General features: G+C 46.4%; 1 protein-coding gene across 7 annotated transcripts in view; it reads left to right on the plus strand.

Moving 5' to 3' along the window:
- The window catches only part of SLC4A8 (solute carrier family 4 member 8), a 79,253-nt gene that overhangs the window by 16,199 nt on the left and 49,612 nt on the right, over positions 1 to 13,442 (plus strand). For 2 of the 7 annotated variants that reach the window (XM_029206655.1, XM_029206656.1), the window contains exons 2-6: positions 2,101 to 2,182; positions 8,214 to 8,253; positions 9,768 to 9,914; positions 10,384 to 10,561; positions 12,179 to 12,339. In XM_029206655.1, the coding sequence (XP_029062488.1) occupies positions 2,108 to 2,182; positions 8,214 to 8,253; positions 9,768 to 9,914; positions 10,384 to 10,561; positions 12,179 to 12,339 (601 nt within the window). In that variant the 5' untranslated portion in view covers positions 2,101 to 2,107. Of the gene's footprint in view, positions 1 to 1,839; positions 2,183 to 8,213; positions 8,715 to 9,767; positions 9,915 to 10,383; positions 10,562 to 12,178; positions 12,340 to 13,442 lie in introns of those variants that run through there. The other 5 variants (XM_029206657.1, XM_029206660.1, XM_029206658.1 and 2 more) reach the window with 4 other exon arrangements.

Consider the following 13,442-nt stretch of genomic DNA (forward strand, 5'->3'; position numbering starts at 1 on the left):
TCCCCAGGGGGCGGCCGCTCCACCTTGCTTTTCAAACTTAATATTATATCTTGGAGATTATTCCATGGTAGTAATAATATATAATTTAAAATATGCCTATAAATCTAAATTCATAAATAAAATACTGTAAATTGACATTTGACTATTTTATCTACTTCCCTAAAAGTTTGGCCTCGAAAACTGTTCTTGAATCTTTTCATTGGGAAAATGGATTGCTTTATGTTCAGGGTTGCCTTATTTGGGAGCATAGGTGGGCAACTATAAAACAGTACAATTGGAACCGGAAGTTGGAAATTTGAGCAGGCTCTACAAGGATGGTGAGGATTTGGGTGTGCTGGAGAGTTGGGGAAGGACCTGCTAGATGACCAGACAGTGTGGAATGTGTATGGTGCCTATGGGATCAGAGAGCCTGGCTAGAGCTGCAGGTTTGGTAAAGGAAATTGATTGTCAGGGAAATAATTATTTGAAATAATTCAGGATCTGGTGAGGGTCTTGATAGGGTAGATGCCATTATCTTTGTTCTTTTAACAAAGATTTATTGAGCACCTACTTTGTGAAAAGTCTGCAGGGTGCTGGGGAAACGGGAAGAAAGATATGGTCCCTCCTTTAAGGAGCAGAGACATTTCATTACTAAGGAGAAATACAGTGTGCTGTGGGGGCATACTAATGGGAGGTAGTCAGGGAAGGCTTCTAAGGAAGTGCATTTAGGCTGAGATCTATGGGATGATGAATAAGTGTTAGCTGCTGGTGATGGACGTGGGAGTAGCAGGGAGAGGGTGATAGTTCTAGGCCGAGGGGCAGCCCTCAGGGAAGAAAATGAGTGTGGTTCCATAACTGAAAAAATGTCCTCTATGTTTGAAAGGGCTGGACAGTGGAGGATAGAGAGGATCAGAGATGAGAGTGAATTCGAGAGAAATTGCAAACGAGGACTTGATAAGAAAAAGGAACTGTTTCCTGGAAGGCATATGATAGGCACTCAATACGTGGAATGGATGAATAAATAAGCTTGAGATTTCAAATGTGGACTAAGAAGTGATGGAGTCATGGGTAGGAGTAAATAAATGGGCACAGGGTACTAGTTTGGAAGGCAGATTAGTTGGGTTTTAGACACATGGATCTTGAGGCGTGACATTCTGGCGGTTTGTCAAATACCAATCCTCACAGCTTCAGGCTCCTGTTGAAATTGTAAGGCTCAAGTGTGGGAAACAAAAGATAGAGTGCTTTTCCTTGGGAATTATGGTTAGAAGAAGGAGATGAGACTTAGGATGGGACAGAGGAGAAGGGTGGAGAATTTCAAGGACAGAGTGGTAAACAGAGGTCAAGGACACCAGCTTGTACCAAATGAGACAATCTGGTTGACACCACTTGCAAAATGCCAACATGTTATACAGACATATGGGTGGAGTGGGGAGGGGTGGGAAAGGCACGGGATCTGCAGTCACAAGACCTGGACTCAGTCCTCGCTCTGCCTTTTACCATATTTCTGACCTTGGGCAGTAATTACTTAAAGTTTTCTGAGTATCGGGCTGCTTATTTATGAAATGAGAAAGAATGGCTGCCATGTTTGCATCTCAGAGATATTGTGAGATTGAAATTAAAAATATCTGTAAACTTGGGCTTCCCTGGTGGCGCAGTGGTTGAGAGTCCGCCTGCCGATGCAGGGGACGTGGGTTCGTGCCCCCGTCCGGGAAGATCCCGCATGCCGCGGAGCGGCTGGGCCCGTGAGCCATGGCTGCTGGGCCTGCGCGTCTGGAGCCTGTGCTCCGCAACAGGAGAGGCCACAACAGTGAGAGGCCCGCGTACCGCAAAAAAAAAAAAAAAAAAAAAAAAAAGTAAAAATATCTGTAAACCATTGGGTTTTCCCCCTCAGTGTTGCATAAAGGGTGTGGCATACACACGGTACTTGAGTGAGTGTTTGTTTGTTTTTTTGCGGGGGCCGCGCAGCATGCGGGATCTTAGTTCCCCGACCAGGGGTCGAACCCATGCACCCTGCAGTGGAAGCGTGGAACCCTAACCACTGGATCGCCAGGGAATTCACTTGAATGAGTGTTTGAATGAATGTAGGGGTATTACTGTGGCTACTAATTTATGTTTCAACAGAGACCAGATGAAGAAGCTGTGGTGGATCAGGGTGGGACCAGTACAATTCTCAACATCCACTATGAGAAAGAAGAGTTGGAAGGTAAGCACTGCTGTTCTATGTACCGAGGGAAATCAGCGAGAGGCAGCCTGGTGTGGGAGGAGCAGCTTTGCCATCAGGAGACCTGGGTTGGAGTCCTAACTCTTCTTCACTAGCTGTGAGACCTTGGGAAAAAATCACTTAATTTCACTTAGCCTCATTTTCCTCATATGTTAAATAAAAATAGGGATGATAATACCTGTCTCACTGTTAGGCTCTAGTAGACAGACAGCTTGTGAGACAGTACTTTCAGCACAGTAAAGTCCAATATAAATATTAATAAATGACCTATTCCTTGAGAATGTGAAACACTCAGATCAGTTTATTGATTCTTGACAACTGCTTGGAAATATAGATACAAATTTATACAAAAGAAAATAAAATACAAATAGTTTTAAAAACTCAGTTTGGCCATAAAACCCCGTTTTTACCCCATTTCCAATGTATGCTCTTCCCATTCTAACAATACCCATTTCTGCCTGGTGTTTTCATCTAAACAAGAAAAGGGAAAACACACACGCATATAACATATTTGGTGAGAGTTCACAGCATAGAGTTGTATAAAAACCCACTGAAGTAGAAGGGAAGGAAGAGGCCTTTTAATTGACCTGCTCTATCTAGTTTATCTTATCAAGGCTCTTCTTCCTTTCTCTCCTCTCCCACCCCCACTCCCCCCATGACCCTTTTGTGCTGTCCTTCTGCTTTCCTTTTTCCCACGGAGCCTAGTTTCCTGATAGTGATGGCAAGGCTCAGTTTTATTAAAGAAAGGCTCGCGTCCTCTGTAGCTTGAACGAGAACCCACATTTGGCTCAGAAGCCTTTGTGCGATCTCTGTAGCATCTCCTGCAGCATTGAAGGCTATGATGCAGTAACTTTCTAATGACTGAGACAGCACGTGAAGTGTTCTCTCTGTACTGCTTGTTCCTGTGCTGGTTTTTTTTTTTTTCCATCAAAGTTGTACAGTCCCCAGAGAAAACTTGTCCTTTGGATGGGAGAGCCAAAGCTGTAGAGGCTGACTCATCCTCTGGGTCTGTTACCATGAGAACTTATGTGGGTGGCTCTGTGGAGGTCAGTGGAGTTCAGACATAATCAAGGTCGAGCTTTCGAAGTTGTTTTGACCAGATGGAAGAGGAGCCAGTGTGGGTTTCAGCAGTTGGGAGAAAGGGGAAGAAGGAAGGGTGTGGAGGTGGGAGGCTAACATTTGTTGAATGACCCTTGTGTGACAGGCGTTTGATTAGGCACTTTGCACAAGTCGTCTTTTTAATCTTCACAGCAGCCCAGGCAGGTAGACATCATCCCTATCTTACGTGATGGGGAAACTGCTCAGGGTCATCTAGCCTAACAGCAGGTGAGGCTGGGATGGAATTCTGCTCTTTCCACTCTACCACACTGCCTGCAAGGGAGGACGGTACCCAGCGTTAACCACCTAACCTCAGCTTCTTGCTCCATCATATGAACATTTTTATGTGTTGCCCCACCCCTCCTTCTGCCCTGATAATCCTATTGCCTCCCTACCGTCTCACTGTACCGTGGGGGTACTTTTACTTTTAGTTTAGTTGTCTGGGCCCACTAGACCTTTGCCCTCAGCAAAGAGGTAACCATTTATGAACACTCTTATCTACTTGGGAGTAGAATAATAAGACTGGGCAAACACTCTTGGATCCCGAGGACTGGGTTGCATCACAGAGGTCAGCTGAGTAATTGGCAGTAGGAGCGTCTTCTCAATATGACATCATCTATTCCTTACGTAGTATCCATTTTCCTGTAAAAGAAGGCCGTCTGTGATGATGGCATTGCTAGGGGAAAACAGTCCTTTATACGTAGACCTTTTGGAAAACTAGAATCTTATTTATGTTATAGCACTTAAAAAAAAAAAAAAGCACTACAGGCAACGGAGGACATACAGTGCCCACGCCTCGGGCCTGATGTAGTTCTCAAGCAGCTCTGGAGAGGAGAAGAGGAAGTTGGGATTTGCTGGAGGATCGGCTATGCTGTGGGCCCCGCCCTCAGTGAGGCTGCACTCAGGGAAGTGCTGTCTCTTGAAGGCATGGAATAAAATCAGTCCCACTCTGATGGAAGACAAGTAAATTCTTCCAACTGTGTTCTAATCTGCCATGTGTGCCATGATACACGGTTCTGCGGCTGCAGATAAAGCTCTGGGTCTTCCTTCCCCTTTGTTCTATACCCTCTACACCACGTGACATAAACCACTTTGAGAACTACTTCTGAGATGTAGTCTCTGGACATTGTTAGAGACTTGTAAACGTGGTTTTTTTTTTTGCAAAAATTAGCTCCATCAGCAGGAGAAGGTGCATCAAACCATAACATCACTTTTTTAATATACATGGGAAGAGTCAAAAGCAAACAGTAGGACAGATTTCCGAAGAGAAACTCACAAAGAGCAATAGTCCATGATTGCTTCAGTGGACTCTCCCAGTCCCAGAAGAACACCGAGCAGTGGCTTTAATTAGAGGAATGGCTTTTTCCGTCTTTTCTGGCAGGTCATTATTCCTGATTAACTACTAGACTAACGAATCCTAGAGTAAGTTTGGTACCTTCTAATAAGTTTTCAACAGAGGTAAGAGCCATTTGGCCTTAGTTATAAGTTGAAAAAAAAAGGCTTGCATGTGCTCCACATGTTAGACTCCCCCCGCGGTTACTGACTTTGTGTCAACTTGAAGTCCAGGGGTTGGGACACCCGTCTGTCCGTGTGAGCTAGCGAGCTCTGTGCGCATGCATGATAAACAGTGTGCTCGGAATGTACTCCGCCTCGGAAGGCCCAGGTTCCATCTGCAGGGTGGGCTCCCCCTGTGATATCTGTCCTGCTCTGCAAGGTTCCATCCCAGTTCACTAATGATTGCTCTCTGTACGTGTGTGCATACTTATTTAAAAAATAAATTCTAAAATTACATTTTCTAATAAGTTTTTACTAAATGAATACTTGTATTTGCACACAGTCCCCAGAGAGTAGGTTTGACAATAACTGGAAAAAAGACTGGAAAGAAGGCAGAATTTAGGTGAGTAGGTAGGTAGATGAGGGGGATGAAGACTGTGTGGGTAGGAGAGCAGTTGAAAGGCCAGCAAAGAGACCACAGGATTGGTTTAGTAAAGTCATTGGGCTGCAGAATCCCGTTAGATGGACTGGATTTTATTGGTGCTGGATTCATTTCCCAGTGTCTATTTGTTTGTCTCCTTTTTTGATTTCACTCAGAATATCCAAGTCCCTGCTTCCGAGTCTCCAGCCTAGAAACTGATGCCTAGTTTTCTGATAACCACTCGGTCATTCTTAGCTCTGTGTCCTGCTGGGGCTTGTTTTCATTTTTGCCTGTCTCTCTGGTGTTTTCAAAAGGCAGGTGCTGTGGTTGGCTAATGTTTGTGGGAACTGATTGGACCAAAAAAATTTCTTAGAGAAGGAAAAGTCTTCCTTGGTAACTCTTTCCAAAAGTCCCCTTATCCAGGAACTCTTCCTGGAATAAGCTCTCCATCCTCAGGCTGGCTAGGACCTTCTCAATCATCCCACGTCCTGGTGAGTATTTCATCCACTCGAAACACATTCACTTTGGTTACATGTTCCTGTTGTGACCCCTTTCAGATCAGAGGCCTTCTTAGTTCAGGTTGTGTACTGCTGGGGGGGATCCTAAGGGGTTATGTTCCTGCTGGAGGCACCTAGGAGGTATTCCATTTTCTGAATATCTGTGGAGTAATGACCACATGGAAGATACCGTGCTTTGTTATGTGAGGGATTCTAGGAGGAAGAAGGTCTGACCTGGGACTTTGAGGAGCTTGTCGATGAATAGCGGGAGAAAGACTGATAGATGCCTAACTTTAATGCAAGGCATAAGATAAGTTCATAAGAGAATGCTAGCCAAGGACTCAGGGTTGGCAGGAAGGAGGCAGCACCTCTGATCAGGGGGATCAGCAAGAATACCAGGAAGGAAGGTGCATTTGCAGTGAATCTTGAAGGAGTGAGGCAAGTCAGCGTCCGGAAAGCATTGGTACATCTGTGGAAGAGCAGTTTGGTTTAGGTGGAGGAGAGTGTGAGGTGAGGGTGGGAGCGTCAGCTGAGGCCATGAGGAGGAGACGGAGTAAAAACCAGGCTGTGGGGCTTCCCTGGTGGCGCAGTGGTTTGAGAGCCCGCCTGCCGATGCAGGGGACGTGGGTTTGAGCCCTGGTCTGGGAAGATCCCACATGCCGCGGAGCGGCTGGGCCCATGCACCACAACTACTGAGCCTGTGCTCTAGAGCACATGAGCCACAACTACTGAGCCCGCGTGCCACAACTACGGAAGCCCGCGTGCCTAGAGCCCATGCTCTGCAGCCCGAGAGGCCACCGCAATGAGAAGCCCGCGCACCGCAACTAAGAGTAGCTCCCGCTTGCTGCAACTAGAGAAAGCCCGCGAGCAGCAGTGAAGACCCAGTGCAGCCAAAAATAAATAAATAAAATAAAAAAATTTATTAAAAAAACACCAGGCTGTTCTGGTGTTGTTGGTATAGATGCAGAAGGTGTACATCTCTAGATTTTTTCCCCCCAGAACATTTATTTGGTGTGAGCATGTGTGGGATTTCCACTTTGATCTCTCTTGAGATGATCACTCAGTTCTTTTAGAGAGCTTTCCCTTTGTTTCCCTGTTGAATGTATAATTTGTTCTAGAGGAAGAAAAAACTAGAAAGGAGGCTGGGGCCCGAGCATGCTGGAGCATGAAGGGTCCCGACTATAAGAGTGAGCCGTGATCAGAGCAGTGCTTCCGGAGGATTTGTTTGTAGAATCGAATTGGTGGGGGAGGCAGGAAGGAGGCCCCTGCTGTTGTCAAAGTGGGAGGAGAGAAAGACTTGACAGCTCTAATCTATGGGATGGAGTGCTGAGGGGCAAGGTGGAAATCCAAGGTAATGCTGAGATTTCAAGCCTGGAAAGTTGAGAGAATGCCATGAACAGAAACATAGAAGAAGTGAGTATGAGTCTGATTTCAGATGGAGGATGGTGAGTTTGCTTTGGAACATATTGAGTCACTGGAGATAAAGATTTGGGGATCATTTGCAGAAGTAAACTTTGAAATCAGGAGAGCAAATATCACTAAAAAGAGAGAAGAAAGGGACCAAGGACAGAAACCTGGGGAACCTTCCTTTGGTGGATTGTGGTAAGGCTGGAGAAGCAGTCAGAGGAGTGCAAGTGAGCCAGGGAAGGCCGTGGTACAGGTATGGGAGAAGCCCAGACCACCAGGGGGAGGAAGTAGTCAAGGGATGGGGCTGCTGCCTGGAGCATGGTGGGCTCTCCAGAGAGTCTTTTGAATTGAACTGAGAGAGACGTAAGATGATAGAGATTTGGTGATTTAGTGGGCTTTGGCGTCCCTGATGAGGGCAGTTTCAGTGGAGAGCGGCCACGTGCAGAGGCTGTGGAACAAGGGGATGGTGAGGAAAGGGAGCTAGGTCGGTACACTGTTCTTGAACATGACTTAATGGAGAAGGGAAGGGGACAGGCAGAGACTTGGGAGAATAGCACTGCACTGGGAACATTTCTTTTTTATTTTTATTTTAAAATATTTATTTATTGAATGAAAGATTCTTTAAATTGTTATAGTGTGCAAAAGTTTCACACACATGATTTCATATAGTCCCATAATAACCCTTTTTTCTCCCTACTCCTATATTGCCTATCCCTCCTCCCCCCCCCCACCACTGGTAACCACTGGTTTGTTCTCTATATCTGTGAGCCTGCTTCTTTTTTGTTTTATTCACTAGTTCGTTGCATTTTTTAGATTCCACATATAAGCGATATTATAGAGTATTTGTCTTTCTCTGTCTGATTTATTTCACTTAGCATAATGCCCTCCAAGTCCTTCCATGTTGCTGCAAATGGCATTATTTCATTCTTTTTATGGCTGAGTAGTATCCCATGGTATATATGTACCACATCTTCTTCATCCATTCATCGGTTAATGGACACTTAGTTTGCTTCCATATTTTGGCTATTGCAAATAATGCTGCTGTGAACATTGGGGTACATGTATCTTTTCGAATTAGTATTTTTGTGTTTTTCAGATCTATACCCAGGAGTGGAATTGCTGGGTCATATCATATGGTAGGAATATTTCCTTTTTAGGTAAGAGGGACTTGAGAAACCCGTGGAAGGGATGGATGGAAAGGAGAGACTGAGGATAACTGATGAAGTGGGACCCAGTGGGGTGGGAGGCGGTGCTCATTAGCCTGGAAAAGAGGAAAAGCTGGAGGAGGAAAGTGAGCCTGACTGAGAATGGAGGGAGTTCCCAGGACAGGGCCTGTCTTTTCCGTACGATATGAAGCAAGGTCACCTGCTCAGAGGAAGTGTGGGTGCGGTTGTCGATTTGAAGACAGTGACTAAAGACTGTAACAGCTCCTGTGGTGGAAGATGTGCGGGGGCAGCCTGAGATCCAGAGTGTCGAGCAGCAGTAACTGGGCAGAAATGGGGGAAGATCACTGCTCTGTGCATCCAGGTGTAGCATCCCTGCAGCTACTGATTCTGGGCTCCAGGCTCACCAGGAAGACCGGGGAAACCAGGTGGAGGTGAGAGAGGCCTGGAAGTCAGGCACAAAACAAAATAATGTTTATGGATGGAATGAGAGAGTAGGAAGGAGGAACTAGGGAGGAACACTGTGGGATCACTTACTTTCTTGTGTTCCCCTCTTTTTGTAAAATATTTAATATCTCTCCCTCATGCTCCCAGCCGTATGCCCCTTATGATTTGTAACTAGTCTCTCACTGCTATTCTAGATGGTGCAGAAAAAATATAATGGAAACTGATCCTGGAATTTACTGGCTGCTAAAGTTGATTCCAGGCATCGTGTTAAGCATTTTACATACATTTCTTATTTGCTTCTCACAAAAATCTTCTGAGTTTAAAGAATAAGCTTCAGTATTCCTTTTTAAAGACAGTCACAGAGGGCTTCCCTGGTGGCGCAGTGGTTGAGGGTCAGCCTGCCGATGCAGGGGACGCGGGTTCGTGCCCCGGTCTGGGAGGATCCCACGTGCCGCGGAGCGGCTGGGCCCGTGAGCCATGGCTGCTGGGCCTGTGCGTCCGGAGCCTGTGCTCCGTGACGGGAGAGGCCACAGCAGTGAGAGGCCCGCGTACCGCAAAAAAAAAAAAAAAAAGACAGCCACAGAGAGATTAGATAACTTGTTGAGGGTCACATAGCTAGTGAATTTGGACCCGGGCAGGTTGACCTGAGCGCTTAACCACTTTCTCAAATGGAAGTGGCCTCCCTGCCGAGACCTGCTGTAGGTGTCATGGCGCGACTGCATCACGTTTTGTCAATTGCTCAAATCGTTGTAGTAGCAACAACTAGCGTTTGTTTCGGACTCTACAGTTTGCAAATCATGTTCACGCCCATTATTTCCTTTGATCTTAACAACATTCCTGTGAGGTTTGCAGCCACGTACAGGACTGAGACCTTCAACTCCCTCATCTCTACAGCTTCAGTCCTGGAGGTCTTTGAAGTTTTGTCATTACAGCGTTGTGACCAGGCCAAAGGACTGTACTCTTTTTCTTCTCCCCTCTCATGTATACTAGCCTCCTTTTCCTAAAGGAGTTCTCTCCACAGACCTTCTGCTTCTTTTCAGGTCATAGGACTCTGTACGTGGGGGTCCGGATGCCGCTGGGCCGGCAGAGCCATCGGCACCACCGAACCCATGGCCAGAAGCATCGGAGACGAGGGCGGGGCAAGGGAGCCAGCCAGGGGGAGGAAGGCCCTGAGGCCCTGGCCCATGGTAACGCCTCAGGAGGGAGGGCGGGTGGGTGTCCATGCGGGGAGGCCTGGTGAGGCCGAAGGGGTGTGGGATGGACGTGGAGCAGGGGGTGGGCTTGACTCTCTTCCATAGACTTTCCCCAGCTTGCTTCCAGGAAGAAGAAATGCCTCTGAGAATCAAAAGTATCTTCCTGAAAACTTCACAGTTCAGGCCCCCCAAATCAATATCATAGAAGGTGAAATCATTTGCTAGAGAATTAGCCATTCTTTTTGATCAAATTCATCAGATTTCTAGTTTCTCATGGGTTTTCTTCAAATGGTCTTACTTAATAATTTTTTTCCTCCTATGAAACTGCTTCCAAAGAATAGCTTTTTTTCTGGGAATAAAGAAATCTTTTTGACCTGAGTTCAGGATTATCTTCTGTATGTTCCTGAAGTTGTGAGGCCCCCCAGGTGCGCTGAGTGTGGCAGGATGCTATTTCTGTTCTAAGCTGAGGCTGGGAGGAGACCTTTCTCCGTGGCTGATTTTCCAGACACGCCATCTCAGCGTGTTCAGTTCATTCTTGGCACTGAGGAGGATGAAGAGCATGTGCCTCACGAGCTGTTCACAGAACTGGATGAGATCTGCCTGAAAGAGGGAGAAGACGCCGAGTGGAAGGAGACAGCCAGGTGAGGCCTTAAGATCGCCTGGGTCCAGATTCGCTTGGGCAGACAAATGTGTGCCTTTCCGTGAGTGACAGGCCTGCCTGCCTTTTATTTCTTCACGGGAGACATGACGACTGACACAGGGACTGATGTTCTAGGGTCCTCTGTGGGAAGCCTTGATGCTGGCCTCTTGGTCACGTCTGTGGTAATACCTATGTAAGTTGACCTTGAGCCCGGGATTGGTGACGGAAACACAGAACGTTAAGGGGGTCCTCTCTTACTAGCTCCTGGGCTCTTGATATTAAAGGTCTGGCTTATAAGATGCCTGAGGGGGCCGCCTTGGTTTAGACCTAGCCCAGCAGACGTAGCGTAGGTCCAGCCTTTTCCTGCGCATGAACCATAGCATCATTTGGGTTTTAATTCACTGGAAATTCCAGAATTTTTGAGACATCCTATTGGACAGTCCAACTTCACAGACACCTTTGGGATTATAGCCAGCCCGACAGTAGACCTCCTTGGATTAGTTGCAGAGTGACTATGCTTGTCTAAGGCCCAACCCCCAGAAGAGCCCTCAGATTGACCAGGGCCATGTCTAGAGCTCCTGCAGTGACTGACAAGTGAGACTTCTGGGTGATACAAAGCCGGCGTGCCTGAGCCTCGGGGAAGAAGGTAAGGTGGGTAACCAGCGAGGCGTGGCTCCACCTCTCATTGGAACAGCGCTTCCTGGATACCTGCTGTATCCGTGGGTGTGTTTCCTGGGTAGAGAGGATTAAACAGGCCAGTCAGCCTGGTACCAAGCAAGGAGGCAATTAGCCTTGTCATTCTGTCTTTGCCAGCGTCTGAAGGTCGCACAGATAGGCTTTTTATTTTTTTAAATTAATTAATTTATTTATGGCTGTGTTTGGTCTTCACTGCTGCGCGCTGGCCTTCTCTAGTTGTGGCGAGCGAGGGCTGCTCTTCGTTGCGGTGTGAGGACTTCTCACTGCGGTGGCGTCTCTTGTTGCGGAGCACGGGCTCTAGGCGCGCGGGCTTCAGTAGTTGCGGCTCGCGGGCTCTAGAGCACAGGCTCAGTAGTTGTGGTGCACGGGCTTAGTTGCTCCGCGGCATGTGGGATCTTCCCGGACCAGGGCTCGAACCCGTGTCCCCTGCATTGACAGGCGGATTCTTAACCACTGCGGCACCAGGGAAGTCCCAGTAGGCTTTTTAAAAAGATAAATATTATCATTTTATTAATGTGATTTGTCAATGTATCCAGATGATATAGATTAGATCTGTTATTTTTTTAATTGCATAGGCAATGCGTGCTCACTAGAGAAAATTAGAAAATAAAGATAAGCAAAAAGAAGACGAACATTACGTGAAATCCTACCAAGCCAGGGATAATGAGGAATATAACATTTGATGTCTTATACATGTGTGTGTTTGTATTTTAAAATTTTTCTTTAAAGAAAAATGGAATCAGTTTTGCACTGTTTTATAACCTACTTTGTTCACTTACCAGTGTACCCTGAACGTATAGATTAGATTACAGTGTTCAATATGATTATTTGGGTATGTTTCTTTGTGGCTTACGTTAAAAACTCTCTCCTGAAAATTCCTCATTTTCTGTCTTTAACATCTGGTTGTTTGTAATGCTTCCAGGTGGTTGAAGTTTGAAGAAGATGTTGAGGATGGGGGAGAGCGCTGGAGCAAGCCTTACGTCGCAACCCTTTCACTGCACAGTCTCTTTGAGCTAAGGAGCTGCCTTATTAACGGAACGGTCCTTCTCGATATGCATGCAAACAGCATAGAAGAAATCTCAGGTAAGTTTAGGTGAGAGAAAACAGAGGGATGTTTGTGTCAATTAGGAAGAGTGGTGTAGAGGAAAGAAGAAAGTGGCTGTGTGTCCTTGGGCAAGTCACTTACCTTCCCGACCTCAGCGCCCTCAGCTATGGGATGGGTTTCAAGCTAAGAAACTACCCTACCTATTCCACAGGCTTATTATGGGATACAAATGACATGGTGTGAAGTCTTCCATTTGCCTGTTCATTTGGCAAACGTTTATTTTCTATCTATTAATGCTTGATAATGTGCTAGGCACAGGGGAATGAAGATAAGATACAATTTCTGTCCTCAAGGAGCTCCCCTTCTAGTGGGGAACATAGCCATGGGTGCAAGAAAAGAGCTCTGGTTTGGTAATAATTAGAGAAAGGGGCAACTGGGAGTTGTGCCGAGAAAAGGGGGTTAGAGTGAAAGAAAGATTTTAAAATATGGCAGCTAGGGAAGACACGTATGAAGTTGAGCCAGAGTACCCCCTCTTCTTCAGCAAGACGTGAAGGGGAGATGTCTGATGGAGTTGCCTGATACAGGTGAGTGTAAGTTGCTATGTTTTAGGAATGGAGTTTGATAAACACCTGGGTGCATGTGAGGATTTTCCTCAGCTTGGCTTTGTTTGGCTGGACAGGTTACATAAAGATTTCTCCAAACTTTTCTCCATTTCAAGTATCCAAGTAATTCTGCCTCTCTGGGATCACATGGGGACCCAGGGAGGGGTCAGTACTGATGGGATCTGGTGTCACCTCCGAAGGCCCTAAGGGAAAGTTATTCCGTGCTTCTTCCAGTTTCTAGCGGCTCTAGGTGTCCCTTAGCTCATGAGTGCATAACTCCAATCTGCCTCTGTCTTCACCTGGGCTTCTTATCTGTTGTCTCTCTCATAAGGATATCCTTCAGTATCATCCAAGATGGTCTCATCTTGAGATCCTTAGTTACGTCTGGGAAGACCCTGTCCACAAATAAGATCATGCTCACAGATTCTGGGGGGTTAGTACATAGACGTATCTTTTGTGGGGGAGGCGCCGTTCTACCCACTACAAAAGCCAAGAGAGGAGAGAGTTTCAATTCATCAGTGTCAGATGCTGTAGAGAGG

Source organism: Monodon monoceros, unplaced genomic scaffold (assembly GCF_005190385.1).
Source record: "Monodon monoceros isolate NGI ecotype Baffin Bay Population unplaced genomic scaffold, NGI_Narwhal_1 Super_Scaffold_6, whole genome shotgun sequence".
NCBI lineage: Eukaryota > Metazoa > Chordata > Mammalia > Artiodactyla > Monodontidae > Monodon > Monodon monoceros.